Source organism: Brienomyrus brachyistius, unplaced genomic scaffold, assembly GCF_023856365.1.
Source record: "Brienomyrus brachyistius isolate T26 unplaced genomic scaffold, BBRACH_0.4 scaffold64, whole genome shotgun sequence".
Classification (NCBI taxonomy): Eukaryota; Metazoa; Chordata; class Actinopteri; order Osteoglossiformes; family Mormyridae; genus Brienomyrus; species Brienomyrus brachyistius.
In genome coordinates, this window is record NW_026042339.1 from 727,383 (window position 1) to 753,479 (window position 26,097).

Below are 26,097 nucleotides of genomic sequence, written 5' to 3' on the forward strand. Positions count from 1 at the left end.
ATAGAGGGTTTCAAGTTCCCCCTCCTCTTGCGCTAGGAACAGGTGAGCTTACTATAAGGAAAGCAGAAAAGCATATTAAATCTAAAACTTTTTCAATGATCAATTTCCTCTACCAGAATGAATAATATGACTCAGAGATTCGACAAAATCCAATTTCAGTGAAGCCATCCGGAGCTACAGTATGTCTCGCTACGCTTGTTTCATCCACAGAATTCATTCAGAATTCATGCATAGTGTCTTGGTTTGAGGGACTTTACACGTTTTCTGTCAGTTTGGTGGCGTGAGCTGCAGTCTCACACCGAAACCAACGAGTGCAAGTGTGCAGCCACACCCATAGGAGAGCATCCCCCTCTGTGCGCCGAGGGAACAGAAAGCCCTTGTCTTACTCACTAACCAGACTCGCTGTCAGTGCTGGTTGTATGATTAGGGCAGTGTTTCTCAACCCAGTCCTTGGGGGCCCCTAGACGGTTCAGGTTTTTACTCTCTCCCAGGAGCGAACTGTGATGTACCGATGTGGTGCAAAAGCTTTAGTCACTGTTACCTGTGACACTAACAGCGATGACTGATTCTTTAGTGACGAAAAAGTCCTTTATTTTCGTCCTAAGTCTCCTTTTCGTTTCATGGCGAAGTTTGTTTATGTTAGATGGTAAAATGAGCCATTTAACTTTGAGTGACAAGGGACATGGTGGCACTTTGAAACGCTTGGTTGCATCTCACTCCTGAGCTGCGTTTTACACACTTCAGATATTTGTTTGGAATTTTAAGTGACCATCGTGTGGCTTTCCAAACCTTTTACCATTTCTTTCGTCTTCCTTTCTTTCCGAATTTAATTTCCATGAAGACAACTGTCTTGTTGCATAGCTTCTTGCAATTTTTCTATGCTTAAAATCAGTAGTTTCAGCCAATTAATCTGGTTTTTATATCTCACATATAGGATTCTATTGTGTGCATTACTGTAAAGAAAGTCCCTCCCAAGGTAGCAGACAAGAAAACCGTTGTCGGCTATAAAGTAATATCTGTGACTAGCGCTGTGTCTGACCAAGTGCAAGAAGGTGATGAAACCTTTGAAGATGCTTCCGGTGAGGCAAGTTCCACAGAGGAAAAGAAACAAAAAACACAGACCCTGGGAAGGTCCTATGACACTCAATCAGGAAAAATTGTCACTATGACTTGTAATGATGACGAATCGGATCAATTCACCTCACCTGAACTGAAAAGGACAGCAGAAAGGTTGTCAACTGTGAAAATCATCCCTGTGAGAGTTGAACCTGAAATCCTGGTGCCTCCGGCTGGCCACGAGAGAGGCACGCTGGGGGCCATCGAGGAGGCCGAGACACCTTCACCTTCCGAGGACCGTGAAGTTGGCACCACGTCGTGCAGAGTAATAGAGGAGAAGATGCCTGAAGCAAAACTGCTACAACAGGATGTGCCTCAGAAGGTCTTTGAAGTTCAAGGAGACCAGCAGATGAGCTTAACGACATCCCCTTCCAGCTCCAAAATGTCTCCTGTACTCAGAGGGGTGGTAGGATACGAGACCTGACTCCCACCCCCTTACCCTCAAATGTTTTCACCTCCCTTATTTTGACCGTCGCATGATTTCGGACAGGATATGCATTGCCTGAATCCCCCTTGGACCTTTGGCTTCTGTGAAATCCTCCAACCTGGTATTGCGTGTGATAGAACATGCAAATTATAATTTTTCTTTGTGTTTCTTCGCCTCCATTATTGGTTCTGCCTTGATAAGCACAGCTTCTGCTTTCAGAGTTTCGCGGTGGCAGTTTTGGGATGCACCATCCATATATATTACGTGATGACCTGCACTCCAGCTGTCTGGCACTGCTTTAGATACCTCTGTGCTTTAGCCTCTCATCCACTCTACGCTGTCCTGCTCTGCTGCTGACGTCATTTTTTTTTTTAGCCTTATTCATAAGAGATTTTGCAGTTTTTTTTTATGGTTTCAACACTTTGTAAATTAGTGAAGGCTTACATACATGTGTTCATAACCTGATTTATCACCCCTTATCAGTCTTTATATGTATGCATTTAAGAAATTCCAGTAAAACGTAATGAGAGAGGGTCATATTTCCAATTTATATCCAGCTTCTAGTCTGAAGAGGCTACATTCAATGAAAGCCATAGATTATGGAGAGACGGGTACCAGCAGTTTGGACATGGGTTGCTTACAGATTTGGGCCTGCTGATAATCAGATTCTAATCAGATTCTATATTTGGTTGTACCGACTGGAAGTAGCTTTTTGCTCTCTACTGCCCCCCAGCTGCTGAAAAGATCGCCCCTTAACTGCAGTGTGCTGTGTGTCTCTGAGGATGCTCGCCATCATTTCCCACTGTAGTACAGAACTCTGCATCCTGTTCTTTCTATTTCTAACTCTGAGGTTGTGCTGCTCTCTCTGGCTTACTTTTTTGCTGGTGAAATAAATATTGATGCTTGCAGAGCTTTTCTGAACCTGCTTGCCCCCCCCCCCCCAAAAAAAAACAAAAAAAAAACAACTTGCAGGATGCATGAGCAAGTTCTATAAAATTGTCCTGCAGTGTATGGGCTGTGGATGTTTCGAGGTTTGGTGTTTCATTTAGTCACCTACTGGTCCACATGAATAAGCACGTTGCCCACCCCCCAGGGGCCAAACTCCGCTTTGGGGGTCACCTTTGCCACCTGCAGTACCATCTGGTGTTTATAGATATTTATTTTAGCATGTACAGCCATGGTCAGTCTCAGTTTTGATGTGCAGGCTTTGCCTTCCCCTGTGCGCATATATTTGCACACATTACTGCTGCAGCATCCTTTTCATGAAGTTGCAGTCATACTTCCATCCCCAATTGCTGGTATCCCCTTTTCGTATGAAACGTAAATTCTCATCCTTGCGTTGAACACAGTCTGGTAATAGTCTGCCTGCCAGATGCCACAATCTCAGCGCAGCGATGTCCCGCTGCTCGTTCAGCCAGTCCTGGACAGCGACAGCTACATTAACTGTTTGCTTTCTGCCAGCCAGGAGATATTTTGGTCTCTCTGTAGGATATCCCTGACTTCATACCCTGGGGTTAGATAACAGAATGCCAGGCTTCTCTCATAAGCTCTTATGAATAAGTCCAGAATTACACCCCCCCCCCCCACCCCGTTACTTGAGATCACTCTGCCTTCCTTCCTGTCCTGTATGTTTAGTGTCTTCTTTCATTTTGCTCTGTGTTGACTATCCATTTCTCTGTCTGTTCAGCCTAAGCCGGCCTCTGAGATGTCGCCACAGCTAGCTGTTCTGTTAGCATCTGCGAGAGGTCAAACCGGCTCAATGGGATGGGTCACCTCTCCTTCACATAGTCAGACCATTTCCAAGGTGGCCATACCCTCTTCTGGTCTGTGTGCTGTGGTGTTATGAATGTATAGCAGCACATTCCCTTTATATCCTTCCTGTCATTTCAAGACCAGCGCTTTGTACCGTGGTCAGATGTTCCTCTTGTCTGCAGCTTAACAATTGAGTAAAACCAGTAACTTACAGTAATGCAAAATAACAGTAGTGTATTCTTGAAGACCAGAATCCCCGATTTGCTCTGTCAATGACAGAATCTCCTGTACATAGACAACACACAGCAGTACTTTTTCCTTCTTAATGTTTTTTGCTCAGTGCTTTGATTTTACTCAAGTTGTGCCAAAAATTCCAAGGGAATGCCTCGTCAAACTTGAGATAATGAAACATACCATTTGTATGTATTCATAGACGCACTGTCAGCTGCATGGGATTAGCAACAGGTTAGCAAGACCGTGGTTTGAGGGTGTCCTTAGAACCTTCCACATGGAAGTCTGCCACAGACTCCTGAATGCAGCATTGTGTTGTCTTGCAGACGACAGAAACGGTAACAGCGAAGGCACATCCGTCTGTGGAAGCCGAGCAGCCAAACACCACCTCCATAAGAAAGGTGCAGTGAGGACCTAAAATGCCCATATTCGCTGGGGCTGTAGCACAGTCTGGAGAGGGAGGCTATCAAGGCCAGTGGATAATGGTCGGGGTGTGGGCTTGCCCAGTAGCATTGGGCGACCAGGACCCAGTGCGGACACACACGCTTGGCAACCTCACAGTGAGAACTCCACCCTTGGCTGTGGTGAAGAGTGGTTTGGGCAGCAGCACATGGGGTCAGATGCCACGTAACACTTCTTCTGAAACTCAGTAGTAATGTAGCTGTGCGTGAAACTTGCTTAGGCCTCAATGGGCAGCAGAATCAATCATGCAGCTTGGGGCCTGGATAGGCAAGGATAAGTTTACTGGGGTGTCCTTTTTTCAGGGTTGATGTGGAAGGGGTCAAAAAATAGTCATATCAGACAAGAATTTGGGACAGACAACCCCAGCAGCACTTTCAGCTCTAGGTCTGCTGTTTAGGTTGGGTTTACAGACATTAAAATCAAGCAATTTATACATTAGTATTTATACATTTTTTTAGAGAAAGAAAACTGATACCAGAATGGACAGAAGGCAGATCCAGTAGTATACAAATGCAATAGTATGTTAACGGTTACAACCTATAGATAATTGCCTAGTCTTATGCAGATATTACTATATGTAATTCACATGAATCCTTTCTGAACGTGTAACAAAGACTGGCTCTTATTTGGGATTGTTGATCCCAGTAGTGTTGGGTTACACTGTTGTCCTCACAGTAGATGCTTGTCGCTGTTTCTGACAGTCCCCAGTGCTGGAGACGGAGACTGTGAATTTCCGTAGCACGGAGGGAAAAGAGGAGTTTGCCATCAAGGATGTTCCAGTCGTCCACACGGAAACAAAGACCATTACTTATGAATCATCAATGGTACGGGTCCTTGTGAATAGACTCTTTATCAGAGAAACGTATTAGTTCTTTAATTTCACCCATCTGAACTTTTAACATTTAAGTTATTTAATAAACCATGGTACTTAGTGGAAATTACATTTCAAATCTTTTTTTTTTTTTTGTCATCTTATCTATAGCATTATTCATGCGTCCCAGTGAGATCTAGAATTGTTGTTCTGCTTTAAGGGACAATGTACCTAAAGAGCAGAAGTTTTACAAAATACTTATCATATAAAACTAACAGTCCTCTACATGGCAACATTTTAAGCCCCGAATTACATGGTTTTGCATAACAGTCCTGCGCTGGGGCTCCCTGCTCGTACCTCACCGCTTCCCGTTGTGTGAACAGGGTGATGCCAGCTGTGACTCTGACCCTGGGTTGCTGATGAGTGCGCAGACCATCACCTCGGAGACGACAAGCACCACCACAACGACACACATAACAAAGGTCAGAGGTCCACTGGCTCTAACCCCAGCAATAACCCACAGGCCATCTACTCTTGAATTGTAGCCGGAGAGTCTTGGCGACCACTTTTGGTTAAACGTGGCCGACCAGTTGCCTGTCATCAAGGTTGTTCACGTTTTGTAAACTTGGGTCTTTTTGCTTTCCCTCAAGACTGTTAAAGGAGGCATCTCAGAAACTAGAATCGAGAAGAGAATTGTCATCACTGGAGATGCAGACATTGACCACGATCAGGTAATATTTCCCACCCGTTGTCTGCCGCCTAGCTGGAAATTTTAAGGAAGAAGACGTCCTCGTCTTTTGTTTTTGACGTAAAAGCTGGTTCTCCCTCGTAAATGACATGAATGGCATGTTAGGGGTCTCCTCTCTGCTTCTGATCATGCCCGTTCCACCCTCTCTCTGTCTCCCGCCACGCGGTTCCCTTGAGCTAGGCGCTGGCTCAGGCCATTAAGGAAGCCAAAGAGCAGCACCCTGACATGTCAGTGACCAAAGTAGTGGTACATAAAGAGACAGAGATCACGCCCGTGGAGGGGGAAGAGTGATGCAGGTAAGAGGACAGCCACTGCAGGCAGCTTGCAAGCAGGGCCATTCCTGTCCTGTCTCTCACTGGCACCCAGCTGCGCTCATGAGCTACTAACCAGGACCTGCTTTCAGCATGGACCTCTGCCGCAACAGTGACTCCATTTTAATACAACCATATTCATAATTAGTATTTAATTAATATCTCAGGTAGTAATCTGGGGAACTCTAGTTGCAAGTCAAGTATTCAAGTTGCTAAATGCATTACATGTGCGACATTCACTACATCTGTGTAAAACATTGCTGTACCTGTTTCACTGACCTGACCTGTTCTACTTAATAAGTGAATCAGTTCTCACCAGTACAATAACAGTCAGGTATGAAAGTGCTCAGTCATTTGGTTTTAATAAACCTGCAGAATACCTAATAAATATTTAGCTAGTTATTTCTGCCTCCGTTCCTAACTACATACTTTTGCTAAATAAATCCCTTTGTTTAACATCAAACTGAATTTGAATTCCGCCAACTTATGCTTTAAGTTTGCAGTTTTCTTTAACTGTAAAGGAATAATACTTATATATTTTCATGTGGTGGCAAAGACTGCAATTTAAACTACGTGTTAAGAAAATGTTTAATCCCTCAAATTAAGTGGGTTTCAACCAGAATCTGTAAAATGAGTTTTACCAGGTAAATGGTTTGGTCAGAGTATGAAAAACATTTCAGGTTGGTCTGCCAGTCAGAGGTCTGCTGTTTCACCTTTATTTCTGAGAAATTATCTAAATACAGCCGGTTGGATATGACCTCTCTCAGCAATTCAGTAGTTATCAGTGTATATGCTGTGTTCTTTTAAGAACAAAACATAAAAGGCTTTGAAATAACTAAATTGCCAATAATCCACTGCGGTCCTGTAATTTTGGAAACTGTTGTACCATCTTCATTATTCTTGCAATGAAGAATTGCTGAGATGTGGCTGGCCTCACATAGAGGCATCAGCCTCAAATCCAGTCCCTTGTATTTAGATCTGGGTCATCTTTCTGCATACTGCCTTTTTGGTCAGGGGTGTGTGTTTGTCGCATTCTCATTTCCAGAGCCCCATTGGTATGTCGGTTCATGACCCATTTCTGGCTCCAGTGCAGCTGTGCAGGTGTTCCATCAGACAGGCACTGTGCCCCCTGGCCTTTGACATGCTGCCTGGTAGCAGTACAGCACTGAATGCAATGGGGAAGGATACCATTTAGCACACGCTGCAGATTTATTAATAATCACGTAAATTATTGCTGGTTTCGGTGAACCTACTACTGCAGATGAGACTGCCTTATATATTATCTGTTGTGTATGCCCTGTAATTCTTCATTTAGTGACTGCCAGGATTCATTCGGTCAATAAGTAATCTTGCAGTGAAATTAGTCATATAAGTGGGTTTGGGAATATGTATTAAAGAGAGACTGCTTTTGCAGAACATCTGATACAGTTTGATGGAACACTGATTTTGCCATTGACCATGACTTTTGTGGTTAATGTTGTCCCCTTCTGTCCCAAATACCTCTTTATCAATGCTGTGTAAACTGTGACATCCACAATGGAGATGTGAGGCATCTGTTTGCTTGGAAAGCTCTACGCCTTTGGAGCTCTGTGCTTCCGGCTGTATGGTGCAGTTCTTACAGATACAGAATGCTTTGTCTGTTACAGTCATGGGGAGGAGTTCACTCTAACCTTTCTGTTGTGCTCTCTGCGCTTACCCATAAAAACAATGCCAAGAAAATAATGTTCTTTTTTTTTCCATTGAATGTATATGTTTGCATGTAAATGTTACGTTTAGTAAAATTATAACCTCATTCTAGTTGGAACCATTTTCATTCCTTTTCAGGCTAGTATTTCAGTATTAGTTTTTATATGACGAATATTAACAGTATGAATACATCATCATTCCAACTAACCATTCTGTATTGGTTTGCAGTGTACATGATTGTGTTTATTGATGGACATGCTTTTTGTATTCTAGGAATGAGACCCACAGTTGAGAGGACTTTTTTTTTTTTTTTTTTTTTTCTTAAGAAATAAACACACCCAAGAGGAATTTTATTTTGACGCCAACATACATTCTACAGAAATTTCACTGCTTTGGACTAATAATCGTCCCACCTTTAAAAATTTACCTTTGGGGAAACGGGCTGATGTATTCTCAAATCTAGCTGATCCATCCATGGAAAATGCATATTGCATGACAAAAAAAGCAATTTTGCATTTTGTTAGACAATGAAATTGTAACTGGCTCGTAATCCACCTGCACGCTCAAACAGGCAGAAGTGTCAAGGGAAGATGACTCTTTCTACCAACTTATGAACTGAAGTATTTTAAAATGGCATCATTTCTTTACCTTCATTTTATATGACAGAACCTACCACTCCAGAAGATGCTACAGGCCATACAAGAGTGCAGTATTTAACCATTCAGTAGATGTGCCAACCAAATTGCCAAGCTATCTCCATTATTTTACTGATCTTAATCATCTTGCCTGCCAAACAATAGTAACAATAAATGAACCTTAAATTTTAAAAAGGTTGGAATATAATGCGTACATTTGCTTATTAGGCAAGAAGTGTGCTTAATTTTTCTCCTTTGTTTTTACTGTATTTTCCCACCAATTATCCCACAATAAAGATGAAAACGCTAAATGTATAATATTTTTGTGTAAGTTAAAACAAAGATTGAAAGCTATTGCTTGGGGATCTTATCCTGTGACACATACATGGGCCACATCTGTATAATTAGCAGACCCTCACACTTGGCTGAGCCTTCATCAGTGCAGTGTGGACAGCGTCTGCGTGAATCGTGTGCTCTATCCCGTCAGCTGCAGTACCATCCATATGAAATGTTTTTTCCACATTAGTGAAATAAAAGTGGCAGATGCATTTTTTTTGTGATTTTACTTTGTCGTCTTTTTAATAAAATATACCAATGGGGAAAAATTCAGTCGTGCTTAGTATTTATTGTGTGATGGTCAAGGGAGGTTAATCTGGCAACGCAGCGAATGCAAACGGTTATGTTCCAGTCATTTCAAGCATGGTGAATGCAGGTCATTGTGCTTCACAGAACCAATAGCCGTGACGGTGAGAAATTCACTTTGTGAAATGTATTTTATAATGTCTGTGGAATTATTGCCTCATCAAAATTAAGGGAAACTGAATATAGTCAGCTGCAGTAAAGGGTCATAATAGTCACTTTTGCCTATGGGAAAAGTATGAACGTAGTGTAAAAAAAATTCTTTAGAAAAATCCACAACCCTGTACTTGGATAAATGGCTGCAGGATGGATGGATGGACAGCCGTTGTATATTCCAGTCATGCTTCAGGATGTGCACAGACCCTTTATGTGTAATAAAAACTAGTAATTTTAAACAAAGTGTATATTCCTGCTATTGAAGATCATTTCCTTTGCATTAGCATTATCTATTTGTTCAACTACAGGAGCTATTTGTGATTAAACATTTCAGAATAATTGATCTTGCACTGATGTCTCTTAAAATCTGAGTTTATATGGGATGATAGAAAATACATCCAACCATCCATTTTCCAAACCGCTTATCCTATTGGGTTGCGGGGGGTCCAGAGCCTATCCCGGAAGCTATGGGCACGAGGCAGGGCACAACCCAGGATGGGAGGCCAGCCCATCGCAGGGCACACTCACACACCAGTCACTCACACATGTACTTGTATGGGCAGTTTAGTAACTCCAATCAGCTTCAGCATGTCTTTGGACTGTGAGGGGAAACCGGAGTACCTGGAGGAAACCCCACGACAACATGGGGAGAACATGCAAACTCCACACACATGTAACCCAGGCGGAGACTTGAACCAGTGCTAACCACTGCACCACCATGCCGCCCAGAAAATACGTTAACCTTATGTATCACTACCCCTCATCCCACAAGCGCAACATTTCTCATTGTTCAGTTAATTTTCAGGAGAAAGCAGACCACCTAAATTGTGACTTTTCCTTGTGAAAGTTCAGTCATTTAAAAACAACTGATCCTTTCAGCAACTGCTTCCCAAGCACGAGGAACAAGACTGCAAGTATATAACTGGATATTTATCCCTTTTATATTGTATTTATCAGATGTTTTTATTTAAAGCAGTGCACTTTTTTTTTTTAAAAAGGCAGGGTCAGCCAGTCCCTTTTTTTTTTGCTCAGGGGTTCAACAAAAAAATCACTCTGCCCTGGGAATTGAATCAGCAACCTTCCAGTCACAGGGGCAGTATCCTACTCTGCTGAGCCACACAGTGCCCCCTGCTGTACTCTTCTGGACATGGCTATGTGGCAACTACAGAAATCAATCAACAATTTATTTACCATAGATTCAACTCATATCTACTTATTTTCCTTTTGATCATACAAATTATGTAGTAGCCGCTAACATCAAGATAAATCAGTGTTTCTATTAAATCACTTGGGATGAAATGTTTAAGATTTTTGTATTTAAACACAATCCGAAAAATGAATAAGACTTTGCTTTTGAAAACTACTGCCATTGTGTCCATGGTGTACCCCAGCCTGGTGTCCTGTACTGCCTAGGATATGATCGAGGCTCCACCCCTTTGCATCCCTGACCTGGATAAATGATTGGAATGATGGATGGACATAAAAAAAATCAATTATACCTGAAGAACCTCCTTGGAGAAGGACATGGTGTAAGTAAATATGTGATTGATTTTAGAATTTAGTATTACAATTATTTTTGTTTAAATGTACCAGCAGGATTTATCACTTTATGGCACGAATAAATCACATTTTAATCAGATGGGACAAAAGAGAACACTAATGGGAGAAAAATGAAGAAATAAGTTCCAAAGTATTTTTGAAAAGTACCAGATTTTTTACATCTACATCTATGTATTTTACCACTGGAAAATACCAAGGTTATTGCTTGAAAAGAGTGCCCCCTGGTGTTACAGAAAATAAGTATATATAATCAAGTAATATATTTAAATGCAAAATAATTTCTTTAATATTTAATTTTGTGTGTGTATAATATATATATATATATATATATATATATATATATATATATATATACACACACACACACACACACACGTTTAGATAACTGAAAACCTCGAATTCCAATATTCGGTTTTTGTTTGAATTATAGAAAAAATAATGGGATCTACATATACATCAACTTGAGCAATCGTGTTTTATGTAATGGCAATGAAAATGTAACTTGATTCGTTTAAAAAAATATTGTAGCGCTACAATATTTTTGTGGCTGAGTAACTATGGGGAGTCCGTTCCCTACGTGGTCACTATGAACCCACTGCGCATGTTCAGAAAGTTACGCATGCCTGATTCGAGATCAGTCGTCAGACTGAGGCGTGATCATTTTAGGGCACATTAAACAATATATGATTTGAATTAATCAAAATGCATTTAAGTGAAAGGGGTATAGTATATCTTTGTCAAATACAAGCACTACAAAAACACAACCGTTAATCTAAATTTATTAACCTGTTATACACATTTACACACTTTCTAAAATGTGTGCAAATATATAACAGAATCACGGACACTTTAATTTCTTTCTCGTGAGTGAATATCAACGCTCCAAATTAAATTTATTTAACCAATATCTAGCAATATGGAGACTTAATTTCTGTGTAGAGATTATTTTCTAAATGTCCATTGGTCAATGTGGACCCTACATTGGCGCTTAGAGGCCAACGGCAGCCATTTGCAATCAGTTTGCGTACGCGCATAGTCACTGGGCACTTGGACTACCGGTAGTTCCGTGCCTGCGCAGCGCGTCCTTCCGCCAATGCTCGTCCTCAAGCCAATACTGCACAAAGTATTTATTCATTTTTGCTTTGGTGATTTTTCACGTGAGCTTTATTAAAAAGGCACATTCGTCCATTACAGGTAAGCAGAAATTTGTTGTTTTTTTTTCCTAAGAGTGGCGCCATGTTTCGGGATCCCACGGTGTGAGGCGAAGATGCCTGCGCGCTCACGATTTCAGTAGACGCTCGAGTTCGTGTAGAGGAGTTCATGGCTGTCCGGGTATTGTGCCGCTCGCTCGGGGATGCGTAGCGTTCGCATTAACGCGAGTGCCCGAAACACGTCGCTACCGCGCGAGCGCCCCAAGTAGCCGCTAGTCGGTCCCGTTTACTCGCGTTCTGTAGAGAGCGTCCAGCGCCCAGCTTTTCAAAATGCATTTTTAAGCTGGGCGGGATCCATTTTTAGGATTTTAGAAGTATCTGGGGAGCTCGAAAAATGGCAAAGAGTAATAATATAGTGGCACGTGGTCTTAATACAAACGTCATACTGCGGTTTGAAGTACAGTACAGTGTGCAACACAGAATCGCCCCTGAAAAGTAAAGTTTCATAAAAAAAAAGATAGCTAGCCGATTAGCTGTAGCCGTGCGATTGGCGCCATTAAAATCACTCAGCCCTTGACCCCCTTTGTCTTAGTCTTCCGGCTAGTAACGTTGCTGCACTCAAACCCCTTGCCCTTTCCGCTCGTATTCCCATACTTATCGGCTGTACCTGTCGCTATTGTTGCCTATTAATGCGGTGTGAAGTCCCCTGCCGCCACTGCAGGCCGTCCTCTCAGCGAGAGAGCGCCGCCGCAGGCCCGTCCCTCCTCCGACGGGAGAGCGCCGCGGCTCCGCGAGGCTAAAGCCTAGTATGCGCGCGGTGTGCCCGACGCGCGCCAGTGAGCGCGGGGTGCCGAGGCCGCCGTTCTCGTGCGGTTTGCTCACCTGTGCCTACGGACCCGGGCAGCGCGTCGCCTTTCGTATTTTAACGATTAGTTTTACTTTAGTTATAAGCGTTCATGTTGCGCGACGCCGGTAACTTAAAGTTTATCACGTGAAATATTAATGGGCTTAAACGTTTTCATGAGCTGTAAACTTGGCTATAGAAACTTATATACTGTTTTTATAATTCAGTTTTACGTATTTTTTTACTGCGTAAATTCCAAATAAACTACTGAACATCGTGGTTGTATTAATAAATGAATATTGAATTATATTGAATATAGTGGATGACATATGCTTAAATATCTTTAGATATGTTATAACGTACGATGCTCCCAGGGGCTTGAATTCTTTGTAAATCTTTCCAGTAGATAATTTACATCGGTTCTTTTAAAGTCTTGAAGGCTTATGAAATATTATTAATTTTACATAATTATTCTTACTATGTAGAATAATTCATCCCTTCTTCCTCTAACTGCTTATCCTGTTCATGGTTGCTGGGTGCAATATAAATTATCTGGTTTATTGTAAACACATTACGGACGTTCTGTTAAAACTGTACAAATAATGTGAATGGGTTTCTAATTTTTTTATGTTCTCTCTTTTAGGATACTTTACAACATGTCAGAGACAGTTAAATATGTTGATGATGAACACAAGACCATCTTTTTGAAGATACTCAACGAGCAAAGATTGGAAGGTGAACACTGTGATATTGCTGTGGTTGTTGAAGATGTAAAATTCAGGGCACATCGATGTGTTTTGGCTGCTTGCAGCAATTACTTTAAAAAGCTTTTTAAGAAGCATGAGGTAGACAACTCCTCTGTCATAGAAATTGATTTCATCCGCTCAGATATCTTTGAAGAGGTCTTGAATTACATGTACACAGCTAAGATATCTGTGAAGAAAAAAGATGTCAATTTGATGATGTCTTCTGGTCAGATTCTTGGAATCAGGTTTTTGGACAAGCTTTGTTCACAGAAACGCGACCTTTCTCCACCTGAGGAGAAGACTGACCAAATGAATGCCAAGTATGCCTATGACATTGTCAAAATAACTATACCCAGTGAGGAATCTCAAGAGAACCGTGACCATGATGTACAGGTGCTTGGGGACCACGATGACAATCCTACGGATGACATAGTCGAGGAGCCACATGCTAACCAAGACTTGGACAAATCCCCCAACAGCGCACTTAGGGTGCAGGAAGCGATTCTGAAGGAGCTGGCCACCGAGGACGTTCATAAGGTGAGCTGTTACGATCAAGAAGTAGAAGCCATGGAGACTGAGCCGAAAGACTTGGGCTCACACGGTCCTCAGACTCTTACGTTTGCCGACAGCATCGGCGAAGTCAAAGATGAGCAGCCGCCAGGATGGACGACTGCAGCCAACGACATGAAATTTGAGTATTTGCTTTATGGGCATCGGGATCAGCTCGCATGCCAGGTGTGTGGCAAGACATTTATCGACGAGAACCGCCTGAGGAAACATGAAAAGCTTCACTCTGCCGACCGACCCTTCATCTGCGAGATATGTACGAAGGCCTTCACCACTCAGGCCCACCTCAAGGAGCACTTGAAGATACACACGGGCTTCAAGCCGTACCGCTGCGAAATGTGCGGGAAGTCCTTCATCCGTGCGCCGGACCTGAAGAAGCACGAGCGGGTGCACAGCAACGAGAGGCCGTTCGCCTGCCAGATGTGCGACAAGGCCTTCAAGCACAAGTCCCACCTGAAGGATCACGAGCGCCGGCACCGCGGAGAAAAACCTTTCGTCTGCGGCTCCTGCACCAAGGCCTTCGCCAAGGCCTCAGACCTAAAGAGGCATGAGAACAACATGCACAGCGAGCGGAAGCAGCTACCCGGCGGCGCCCTTCAGAGTGAGACTGAGCAACTGCAGGCAGCCGCTATGGCGGCCGAAGCGGAACAGCAGCTGGAGACGATGGCGTGCTCGTGACGGCGACCACTCTGCCTGCGAGGCAGGGGGCCACCGTAGCTCACGCACAGTCTCGTTTTGTCTTCGTTTCTTCTGGAAAGTGCTCTGACTAGAACCATTTTAACATTGAATTTACTCTTTAAGAAATTCATTCTAGTGATTGAATGCATAGCATTTGCATCTCTGAAATGTCTTTCCTATTCTTTTGCTGGGGTTAGGTTCCTTGTTTAGCATTTAAGATTTTTTTTTCTCTCATAATGTTTTAGGTGAAAGAAGAGTTTCTTTGGCATAGATCATACCAAAGCTGTGTCACATTTTCAGGCAGTCTCATATCTAGGGCTGCTTAGCCTTAACTTGGTTTACAATATATGTGCTGTTATACAGTACCAATTTTATCATCAGAAATTTGTAAATAAGTCTAATTTGTAGCATTAATGAGATGATTAACATAGATGCATACTGTATAGATTGATATGTATTTCAGCTTAAGTTTTATGTGTGATCCCAAAATGTATGTACTAGCTGAGGTGTGCAATGGGGGAAATAAACACGAATGAACGCTTATACCACGCACTTTTAAATACCTGCTGTACTAAAGCCCTCCTGCTACTCCTGTTTATGGTTTAGTTGCGTCCTCTCTAATGGTTTCCAGGTGAGTTAGTTGCACTCGCAAGCAGCCCTGCCACCATGTGCAGTTTGAGTTTTCGGTGTTGCCTGCTGCGCCAAAGAGCCCATATTAGATATAGGTGAGCGACGTGCTGTATAGAAACTGAAAAACAGACATTTATAACACTGGTGACATTTTGAAATCGACGCGGCGAGAAGGTTCTCGTTTTGTGGAAATTTCAGCTTATGTAGTTTCTGAGTCAGTCATTCGCACCTTAATCCACAGTCATTTAAAAAAGGTGACTTTTTTGCCTGGTAATTCCACATCGCATATGAAAGGTTTATGTTGAGTTGTTTCCACACTGGCACATAAAATTCTGTACTCAAAGGGATTCTTCATTAATAAATACCTGGTTTAGTGTAATAATACAGCCAAGTAATCTCAGCTGGGATACACGCCTGCTTATTTTAAAAGGAATTCTAGTACTTATTTTTTTACATTCACATTTCATAAATGGTTTCGAGATGAAAGACTGATTGCTGCCCTAAATTTAATTGCATTTACATGGAAAAGGATCTATCTATGCAGTTCAGTAAATATGAGAGACGGGTTAGGTGAAACAATCATGTTTTTGGTTTGGAGTGATGAGTCATATGACAGTTTTGCTTAGTATAAAATCTGCTTAAATATATATTTATTCCTATTTGGTTAGATTGGTCTTCTCCCACCATTATTAGAAATACAAGGTTTGGCAAATAAGTACTTAATTTCATGGTTTCATTAATTTGACAAAGAGTAAAAAACGTCATCTTTCAGTATTAACTGCTTCTCCAGTTTGTTCCAGTGTATATGCTATTTTGTGATTACATTATACTTTGTAAAATTATGCATGAGTAAATCTGTTATTTAGTATTCTGCTTTGTGAATTTGTACTTCACATAATCACATAGGCTGTAGCTGTCCCTGCACAAAGATGTCTGGGAAATGCCAAAAGGAGGAGGATAATGACAGTTGCTGGGTGGGAACATATTGTGTGTGGTCTGAGATTAGATAAAACACATTGTCTAATTTTGCATTTACCTTTTGATTACACTGAAATATGAATTAATGTGTTTCCAAGGTAGAGAGTGAGGTCTGGGGAACTATGTGCATGGCAAGAGGAAAATGTGCTTGTAGAGGTTAATTTTACTTACTTTTAACATTATTTTTGAGATGTAGCCTGCTTTGCAGGTATTTCAATTGCTGCTGTAACATTTATAGCGTGTTTCATTCGAGTACCTGAAAGGTTAGGTGCTTTCAGAGGGTCAGGAGGCATCAGGGACATTATGGCAAAGTTGGTAACATTTACCTTCACTATTCAGCTGTAATTGATTTAACTGTTCAGGTGGAAGGAAGGTGTATCTAATGTATGCTTTCTGTATCAGTTATTAAATATTACAATGTTTTTAACCATGCAGGCTAGAATTTGATGCTCTCATCCTATGTATTCATCAACAAGATATGTTCTGGCTGGTTGTCTGCAGGAATTAGGGTTGCATACAGTCCATCCAGAAAAACGAAACAGCAGTTTTTTGCAGTCTTGCACACAAAACCTTCAAAGAACATGCTAACACTTATTAATATACACATAATTTGGTTATACTGCCAAACAATGTAATTTCTTTTGAACATGACTCAAATGAGGTTTCACTCCACTTTTTTCCTTCAGTTTGATATTGCTGACAAAACAGGTCGATGTTTATGAACAAAAAAAATGTAATCTAAAATGGCTCTAAAATCAAAAACTTGACAGTCATTAAATGTGCACTTAACTGAAAAGACTGATATAGGCTTTAACGATGTATTTTTTTCTACCTTTTTCAAATAAATTGTGTGCCCCCCCCCTGACCCCCCCCCCCTGGTCCTCGCTGAGGCCCCCTAGAGGCCCACACCTGTCACTGTCACAGGGTTACGCAATATATATTTGAAATTTGAAATTGAAATTTTTGAATTAGGTAGGGTTTTAAAGAAAACTGCAATTATGCATTTAGCATTCTAACGTCTTCAGTGGCATAGGCCTATCCTATGACATTGCAATGTAAGCAACACTAGATTAGAAATGTTTTGATGCAGATTTTCCTTTGTAGTCGCTGTCCAGGGCTTCACCTATCAGTGTCCAACAATAGTCCCCCAACATAGACACACTCCCCTTTCCCTGGTAACCTTTCTCCATGTTCGTCACTGACTGCACCAAGGTTGGCTGGGGAGAAACCCAAGTGAGAATGGAGAACGTGCAATTTCAGTGACATGTTGCGGTTCATTGATTTGTATGCTGGAGCAGACTTTCAACCTGTTCGATGTAGTTCGGTGCCTTGTAGCTACCCAGAAAGTTAGAAACGACATTCTTGTAGGCGATCCATGCGACACGTTCGACACCCTGCAGCAGGCCATCGAAATGACTGTCCCTCATCACTTCATGGGTCTGTGGACCAATAAAGATGCCTTCTTTCATCTTGGCATCACTGAGCCATGGAAACATCTGTCGCAAGAGCGCAAAGGCGTTGCCTTGCTTATTCATTCCCTTAAAGTTTTTCATTAGCCCAAGTTTGATGTGCGAAGGTGGAAGACATATTTTCTTCGGATCACGTGCAACGTTGTTCTGGCCGGGAACCAATGTCTATAAGACATGCTTGGGTGTGCCTGAACGTGCCCAAGTACATATGATGAGACAGATATCCATGAAGAATTTGATCTAAATGAGTCTCTAGTATAAATTACATCAGTTATTTTTTAAAGAATACAATAGTTCTGACCTACTACTGCCAGGCATGTAAACTGGAATACCCATTACTATGCAAACCACCCCGATTCTAACCTTGCTTCCATACTATTAGAAAATTAGCTGTTTCTTAAAAACCTTGCCTGCTGGGAAGATTTCAAAGTTATTTCTGAGATCAGCATCACAAAATCTATCTGGTGCACAAAATATTTTGAAGGAATCGAGAACCATGTTGACCAGTGTTATCACTTGAAAACAAGAAAACAACAGTGGTGGAAAAACAACTTATGGAAGAAAAAAAAATTGTAATAGTTGATCCTGGCATGTGCTGAAGTAACCTTCTCAGTCCGTGGATTTAAATCACGTCAAACATCAATGAACTGGAGCCTTCCGCACGTGAATAACGGGCAAATATTCCAACAGGTAGGTGTAAGAAGCTGTTCCCTGCCTCGTGTCCATTGCTTCCGGGATAGGCTCCGGAACCCCCGCGACCCAGTAGGATAAGCGTTTTGGAAAATGGATGGATGGAGGTGTAAGAAGCTTGTCAGTACTTACCGAAAATGCTTACTGGCAATTATAAAGGCTAAAGGATGCTTCACAAAGTACTGAAGTCGGGGGCTGATGGTTAAATAATAGTGCACGTGCACATTTGTGGAATGAATTACATTTTTCGGATGAACTCAAAAGTTAAGTCAGTTTGGGATTTGTTTGAGGTGTGGGGGCGGGGGTTGAATATCTTTGGCACTCAGCAGGGTCAGCAGCTCACAAGCTTGAAATTACGTTGAATTATTTGAAACTTGAACACATTTGATTGAGGAAGGAAAAAAAGTCCGTACATTTTGTCATTTATTTGAGCCATAAACAACGTCAAGCTGATGTTTCATTCGTGAATATAAAAATGATACTATTTGAAACCAATACTCTGTTTGTCATTCCCATTCTAAATGAACAACCAAGGTTTTAAAATATATATCTAGAAAGAAAGTGTATTAAAACATGTTAAAACACGAGGAATTTACAAAATACAGGAACCTGAATGGTTGAACAAGGAAATGCAACTCTACAAACAAGTACTTAAGAACATGTACCGCATCACTTCCTCAGATTTAAATCTTTGCACCAGCCCATCTCAGGTAGAGACAAATTTAGGTTCATGAAACCATTCCAAGACTAGGATTACACAATGTGGATCAATCGTCGATGTGGAATGCGCGGGAAATTCAAATTTCATCATTCTTGGGCATTTTCCATGCGATTTTTACGAAATAAAAAAATCGGGTCGGAGGCATTTCGGCGGGTCGGGAGGGGACGAGAACCTAATGTAATAATGCATCTGACCAGCAATGAATTTTCTTGAAGTCGCACATGGTTGCTATGTATTTTCAGTAAATTGCAACGTGACTGAATTTGCGATTTCATTACTCTGGTTATGAGATTAATCGACTGCCAGCCCAAGCTGAAACATTTTAAGAAATGTCGCTTAGTTACAAGTACGCATTTCACTCCATATGACTTTCAGACTCGAAGTATAGATAGGTCTGACGAGTTGTTTGTAAGGTAAAGCAGACTGGAAATTTCCCGGTGATTTCAGTTTTTTCAGTTTTTTAATTCGCAGCCTTTAATTCGTTTTCCAGCTCCGTTTAGTTATCTTGTCGCTTTGATGTGAAAGAATCTTATTTTATCGATGACCACGTTATTTGATACGAGTGGATTCCGATTTAATTATCTTACAGGTGCACTTTATGTTCATGTAGCAACAGTTTCTCCACCAGATGGCACCATTTCCCCACGCTTCCCTTTCACAGTTAGGCTTCCGTTGCGGATAGACAAATCCATCCATTTATTTTCCAAACCGCTTATCCTATTGGGTTGCGGGGGGTCCGGAGCCTATCCCGGAAGCAATGGGCACGAGGCAGGGAACAACCCAGGATGGGGGGGGGGCAGCCCATCGCAGGGATAGACAAATATGAGTTAGTAACCTGAGTATGAAGCGTTGTTAATTCTGGTGTTCATGTGACACTTTCAATTGTGGTAGAACCTGGTGCGCGTGGGAACCCCACTCCCTTCATTAACTCAAAGTGACAAACCCCAGCAAGCATTCCTGAGGATTGTTCTCAGTCCACCTGGGCCTGTCTGAGATCCGGAGCCCAGTCAATTTGCTGACAGTCTCTGCTGAAGAGCGATCAGTGCTGATTGGTGTCTGACACTGTTCTGGTTTACTAATATCATTCTGTTATTCTAACGGCACCACACAACCAGCTCTGTCACCTCATATCTCCAAGTGCACTCAGAATCGTCCTCAAAGCTTGATGATGCAGTTTCTTCTTAACTTGGCCATGCAGTCATGGGGGGAGGGGGGGGGGGAGTGCAGGTTTCGCCTCACGCTGGTTCTATTTGTGACCTTCACCGCGTGGGACTGTGTTTGTCAGGGATACTGGGACCCAGCTGTAAATGCAATAATTTGGCACGGGTCCAGACTGCGACCATTTATCGAAAGTTCAAATTTCACGCGGTCACATGTCTGCGAGTGTATGATAATCATTAGGACGTTTTCTTCTGGCGTGGGTAATTAGCAAAATGTGATTGAAAGTATATTTTTTTTCTCCTTCAGTGTCTCTCTTCTCTTGCCGATTCGGTCTCTCCCTGCCTGCACTCGGGAGTTCGTATGCACACGCTCACTGGTGATAAAACACGTGGATCCCTTTTAGTTGTAGCGTTAACGTGTCGAAGAGATGAAGCAGTCATGCATCCTGGTCGTGAGAAGAGCTTTAGGAGTCTAATAACTGGGCAGTGCTCAGATTCTGATCTAGCGAGCCATTCCTGCCAGTCACAACCTTCTGGGTTTTAACCACGTAAAATCTAAAGCCTCCAAGCAGAACAATGGAGTCCCCAGAGGAGGGGCCTTCCGGCACCCCATCCAAGCTCCCCAAGAAGGCTGATCTTCAGCACGTACGCACAGACAACAGTCAAAGCCCATCCTCTGACTCAAAGTTGAAGGGAAGTGACCGTCTCATTCACTGAGGTGAACTAAAATATACAAGCACCCAGTTAGGCGGCTATGAGTAAGCCCCCACCCGCCTAAACCCTCTCACTCAAGTCAACCCCAGAGTGGAATAGGGTCCAGCCCCTTTCCCGGAGTTCGGTTCCAATGCTGTGCATCGAGGTAAGCACATCTGAACGGTATATTTCTAAGCACCCATATTAGCACAGGCTTATTTCCCACCAGAGAGCTCACATCCCATGTCCCTCAAGCAAGTTCTGGTAGCTGTTCGCCAAGGACTCCGCTTTCAACTGCTGCCCTGTTGACAATGCACTAGATCACCACAGCTCCCCCTACAGGTGCTGGGTGTATTCACGTAGCTCTTTTGGGCTTTGCCTGGCCAGGCCCTAGGGATTGAGACCGGACCACCAGGAGCTCACAGATGACCTCCCCCCCGGACCTGGCTCCAGGATGGGAGCCTAGACTCCCTGTTCCGGCTGAGTCTTCTGCATTCACATTGTTTTTTTGTCATCATGAGGGTCATTTAAAATCACACTTAGTTTCTCGTAGGATCATTGAGGCACAAAAACCCATTTGGTAAGGTGATGATTCAAGGGGACGGGGGGGTGTTCGTGTGATTATTACATCTAAATTAAGCATAGCTGTCTCTGATTGTCTCTGAGGTCATGTGATCATCTGTTTATGCATCCTGAATGGGAGCAAAGCTTTACGATGGTGGGCTGGGGACATTAGCCTGATCCAGGACAGTCTGTTGACCCAGACATAGATAAAACGATGTTTGAACAGCGGTGGAAAAACAACTCGGTCGTCAAGGCATCATGAAAAACAAATTTGCACACTGACTTCACGTTAAACGTCATGGAAATGATACATCATTGTGTAGCACTAGTTACAGCTGAAAAAAGGAAGACAAGTTTGATGCTTTTGTCCTTGGAAACACTAGCAATCTTAAATTTTTCATGTGTCATAAAGCATTTATGAAATGATGCGGGATTTTAAGGTCTCGTGCAACATGTGAACAATTAACGTGACCTTTTATTTCCAGTTTTGACCTACAAAATGAATTTACAGCAATTTCGCTCTTCCTGCTTTTTAAAGTTAAAATGGTAATAATTATTAAGGTTCTATTCTGCTTTTTGGCAGTTTAATATAGAAAAACCTCTAGTTGACCATGGGTTGGTAGGTAGGAGTCCATTAAAATGATTCAGAATTAGTTTTTGAAAAATCTGATAACTTTTCCTGGTTTATGGGAGCCTTTCCCAGGATGGACTGAGCAGGTTATATCAGGAATGCCAGACCACAAGGCCCACGCTGTAATGATCGGCGGTTTGGCGAACAGGTAGGAAGCGGGGAGGGACGAGGCTAGCGGGCGAGGATGCAGGATACAGGGGTTTTATTAGGGGAAAAACAGGGCAGATGGTGACGAACTAACATCAATGACAGATCTGGGGAAAACGGACTCAGACGTGGAATAAATACACAAAACACAGCTGGGCGTGACACACACGAGGACTGGACGAGCTGAGCGGTGACACACACGAGGATCGGACGAGCTAAGCGTGACACACACGAGGATCGGACGAGCTGGGCGTGACACACACGTGGACTGGACAAGCTGGGCGTGACACACACGAGGACTGGACGAGCTGGGCATGACACACACAGTAATCAAAGCAGGGGCTCTGTACTATTCTTTTCCTGAGGGCCCGAGTTCCATGAGCCACACAAAATCCACTGTGTTTGGAAAAAACTTGGCAAACGGGGAAGTATGGATTCAGCTGTACTTTGGTCTGGATGTACTTCAGACCAATGATTTAGAGACCAGTGAAAGCAGTGGGTATATAACCAGAGCGTTTAGAGGAACGGCACGCAATGCAGGGGTAGATATACTAGGAGTAAGCACTCGAACCCACAAACCTGCAAGTGAGCCAATACACCACGCATTCGATCATTGGTAGTTTAATCTAATTTTAATATGGCAAAGGCTGAAGCTTTTTCAATGACTTTGGTTTGTGTCAGTTGCATGGAAATGTAGCGCTGTTGTCCTTAAACACTAAAAAACAGTAATGCAATAAAACGTTGAGGGTAAAGCCTCCAAAGGGACTGCAAAACAGCCGTTAGTTATATTAGCCATATTATTGTCACCACTTATTAAATTAGCTACACGTGTACCTTCTACTAATTTTATTTCTAGTAATAAAACCACTATTGGAGTTCTATGAATAAGAATCTTAACAGATTTGTAATACACGCTGATAAGATACAGGACGCAGTGCGAGCATCTGTGCATTGTCTGTGCAGTGTCACCACTGGCATCTCCCTGCTCTACTGGCACAGTGTCTGCACCACTGGCATCCTCATCCCCTGCCAGTGGAGCCCAGTATGGATATGCTGCCGCTGCTGTACTGCATGTTCTTACAGTGCTCCTCTCGCTTCTTTTGAACGTCCTGAAATTGAAGGAGGAAATATTCATTACGAAGGTGCATGTAGTGACCTAGTAAGATTAGAGAAGCCAAAATTGTTAATAATAATAATAATAATCCTATCTTCTTTTTATAGTTTTTAAAAAATAGTTTACTGTTATACCGTGTACTTGTACTGTCCTGCATCTGTGCAAATGGCAATAAAGTATATCCATCCATCAATCTATCTATCTATATTTAGTTCTGTTTTTTTTATATAAATTATTACTATCTAGTTATTTACTCTGTTCTCAGTTCAGCCATGAACTCAGCGGCAGTTGTTCACATTTTGGTTAATACCTTATTATGGTTTTGCCCTAATAATTGTTTTCTAGTATAAATGCCTGTTTTTTCACGTTGATCTTATTAGCAGTTTTTAATGCATTTCGAAGCCTGAACCACAGTCGTTTTCTTTTTCAAAAAGGGGCAAACCGCGTTTTTCAGATTAGTATCGGTAAGTGCCACTTACCTCTGTTAAAGAAGGTTTGCGAACGCAGCTGATGTAAGGATTGGGTTCGCTTAGGATGTTATCAGAATGGATTTTGTAACAAACCGCACAATCTATCAGAGGCTATCAAGGGAAAAGAGCATGGAATCAGAGACTGGACAACATGCATATTAAAATGACTGAGAAGGGAATTTCTTTACGTTCTTGCATGATTTAGTAAAAATTTGGCTATTGGTTACGCCAGTGGCTTCCTTCCGGTACTAACTTTGTCGTTTCTGAATGTGCACCACTTAGCATCGGGCTCTTCTGTCCCTTTTGCGCATGTTGTGGCTTTGGCGTAAAAATTGTGAGAGACGAACCAGACATCAAACCCGACCTGAAAGAAGCAGATGAATATTGTTGCATCATTGTAACATTGCTGGCGGTATACATACGCCATGTAACCTATAGATGCATTTCTGTTTTATCAAAGTTATCTATAAAAATGTTTAGTTTGTCTTGTATTAAAAGAAACACATGAACAGATTAAAGCATTTTCCCGGGAAAAGATGTTACCTCAGTGTTGATCTTTTTCAAACTTCTGAAGAAGCGAAAATGGTGCTGTATACTTGAGTGTGAATTGAGGGTTTGTAAAGCCAGTTCGACTCCCTTTTTTTCCATGTTTGAAAGCTGATCGTAAGCATCTTGCCCATCGCTTGGGGCCAGGAAGGCCGCTATGACAACCAGGACCATCAAGCTCTGGTTCATCTTTCTGTTTGTATAGGGAACAGCTGCACCGAGGGTCTTTGAGAGTCGAACTTTGGCTCTTCTGTGAGTACAGTTGAAGATTAACCGAATTTATTTGACTATTTACATGAACGGACCTACTGCCGACACGCATATTTTTCATGTATTCATTAATTCGTATCAACCATTGCCTTCCTTCATTTGGCCAATACTGCATTTTTCAGGTCAGACTGTTTTCAAATTGAAAGTTAGCAAAATAAATATATATATATTTATCATTTTTACGGTAGATGTCCAACACAAACCTTTACACGGCCTGTTGTGCTGCAGCTGCCAGGTTCTGCTCTTTCCATTGACTCCTCCAAACGCAATATTTTACAAGATCCCTTTCCCAAGTTCTGTAAAGAAACTATATCCGTACGGTAAAAATTCCCAATGTATTTCATCAGTATCCAGTTATGAAGGAAGAAAATCGAAATAAGATAAACTGATCTTACACATGGTGAGTTATTTAGTCTGTTTTCTTAATCTATAAACATTAGATATTAAAGTTTTGGTCTGTCCAGAACAATACCAGCCTAAAACAGTCTGCCGCTATATAAAAATAACGTTAAAATAAGTTCTGATCAATCAATAATTTCTGAATAATAGAGGAATATAATTGTAAATATAGTTTTTATTCCATTATTCTTTCCACCAACAGTCTTGAAATCTCTTATGCCAGTCTATCATGTAACACCAAAATGTGTGCAAGAGTGGATTTTTTATTTTTTAATGAAGAACGCATTCACTGTATTCCATTTAGCATTATCTAGCCTCAAGCTTATTTTATAAAATGTGCATTCGGGGGTTAAAAATGCAAGAGGTTAGTTAGGCTGCAACAGACAAGAAGCCTGCCCCCCCCCCCCACACCCCCTATGGAGAGGTTATGACAAACAGCAACCCCCCCCTCCCCCAAATTCATGGAGAGGCTATAACAGGCAATAAGCACCCACCCCCTTTACAGAGAAATGTCGCATCACGATAGGACAGGCAAAATTTTGTGATTGTGCAAGTTTGTGCTTGGTTTAAGACAAATGGTAAGAATTCTGACTCGGGTATTTGCAGCAAATGGTCAGGAATGCAGAGAAGATTGTTGATATTCTCCTACCTCCCCCTGCAAGACATCCATAACTCTCCTTCCCTTTGCAGAGCCACGAACATCCTCAGTGACGCATCGCACCCCGGACAACATTTCTTTGGACTGTTACCAACCAGCGGAAGGTACAGGGCAGTCAGGACAAACTATTTTGGAATAGTTTTTACCCTAATGCAGTAACCAAGATAATCTGAGCACTGAAGGACTCACACATAACCCCCACGCACCACAGTGTCCTCCTATTAATCGCATTTGTACTTTTGCATATATTTATCAGCCATTTTGTACATTTCGCTTACACATTACATGTCTACTCATGTGTTGCGCTGTTGTGTAATGTGACAATAAAGAACCGAATCCTGAATATGTAATATCTGGACCTTAGTTTGCACTGGTTTACGTAACTGAATATAACTTTGCGGTTACTCTTTTCCTGTCATCCACCCCTTACGGCAATC

General features: G+C 42.0%; 2 protein-coding genes across 15 annotated transcripts in view; both read left to right on the forward strand.

Annotated features, from left to right (window-relative positions):
* LOC125725273 (band 4.1-like protein 3) overlaps positions 1-8,784 on the forward strand; it is a 28,082-nt gene extending 19,298 nt beyond the window's left edge. For 9 of the 12 annotated variants that reach the window (XM_049002047.1, XM_049002049.1, XM_049002054.1 and 6 more), the window contains 7 exons: positions 3,231-3,347; positions 3,853-3,927; positions 4,690-4,812; positions 5,183-5,281; positions 5,450-5,530; positions 5,728-5,843; positions 7,818-8,784. In XM_049002047.1, coding sequence (XP_048858004.1) covers positions 3,231-3,347; positions 3,853-3,927; positions 4,690-4,812; positions 5,183-5,281; positions 5,450-5,530; positions 5,728-5,838 — 606 coding nt within the window. In that variant the 3' untranslated portion in view covers positions 5,839-5,843; positions 7,818-8,784. The remainder of the gene's footprint in view (positions 1-3,230; positions 3,348-3,852; positions 3,928-4,689; positions 4,813-5,182; positions 5,282-5,449; positions 5,531-5,727; positions 5,844-7,817) is intronic. The other 3 variants (XM_049002050.1, XM_049002052.1, XM_049002053.1) reach the window with 3 other exon arrangements.
* A 2,402-nt stretch (positions 8,785-11,186) lies between these two features.
* On the forward strand, positions 11,187-16,560 carry zbtb14 (zinc finger and BTB domain containing 14). 3 transcript variants are annotated; one of them, XM_049002088.1, is made up of 2 exons: positions 11,187-11,728; positions 13,173-16,560. In XM_049002088.1, exon 2 carries the CDS (start codon positions 13,186-13,188, stop codon positions 14,518-14,520), a length of 1,335 nt encoding a protein of 444 aa, XP_048858045.1. In that variant the 5' UTR covers positions 11,187-11,728; positions 13,173-13,185; the 3' UTR covers positions 14,521-16,560. The 3 variants fall into 3 exon arrangements, with proteins under 3 accessions (XP_048858045.1, XP_048858044.1, XP_048858046.1); XM_049002087.1 differs by lacking the exon at positions 11,187-11,728 and adding an exon at positions 11,777-12,657; XM_049002089.1 differs by lacking the exon at positions 11,187-11,728 and adding an exon at positions 11,782-11,866.
* The last annotated feature ends 9,537 nt before the right edge of the window (positions 16,561-26,097 follow it).

Coding starts and splice junctions, on each gene's coding strand:
- zbtb14 (XM_049002087.1), top strand. CDS start 12,494: ATGCGCGCGGTGTGCCCGACGCGCGCCAGTGAGCGCGGGGTGCCGAGG. Junction 12,658..13,172: donor GTTCATGTTGCGCGACGCCG/GTAACTTAAAGT, acceptor TCTCTCTTTTAG/GATACTTTACAACATGTCAG.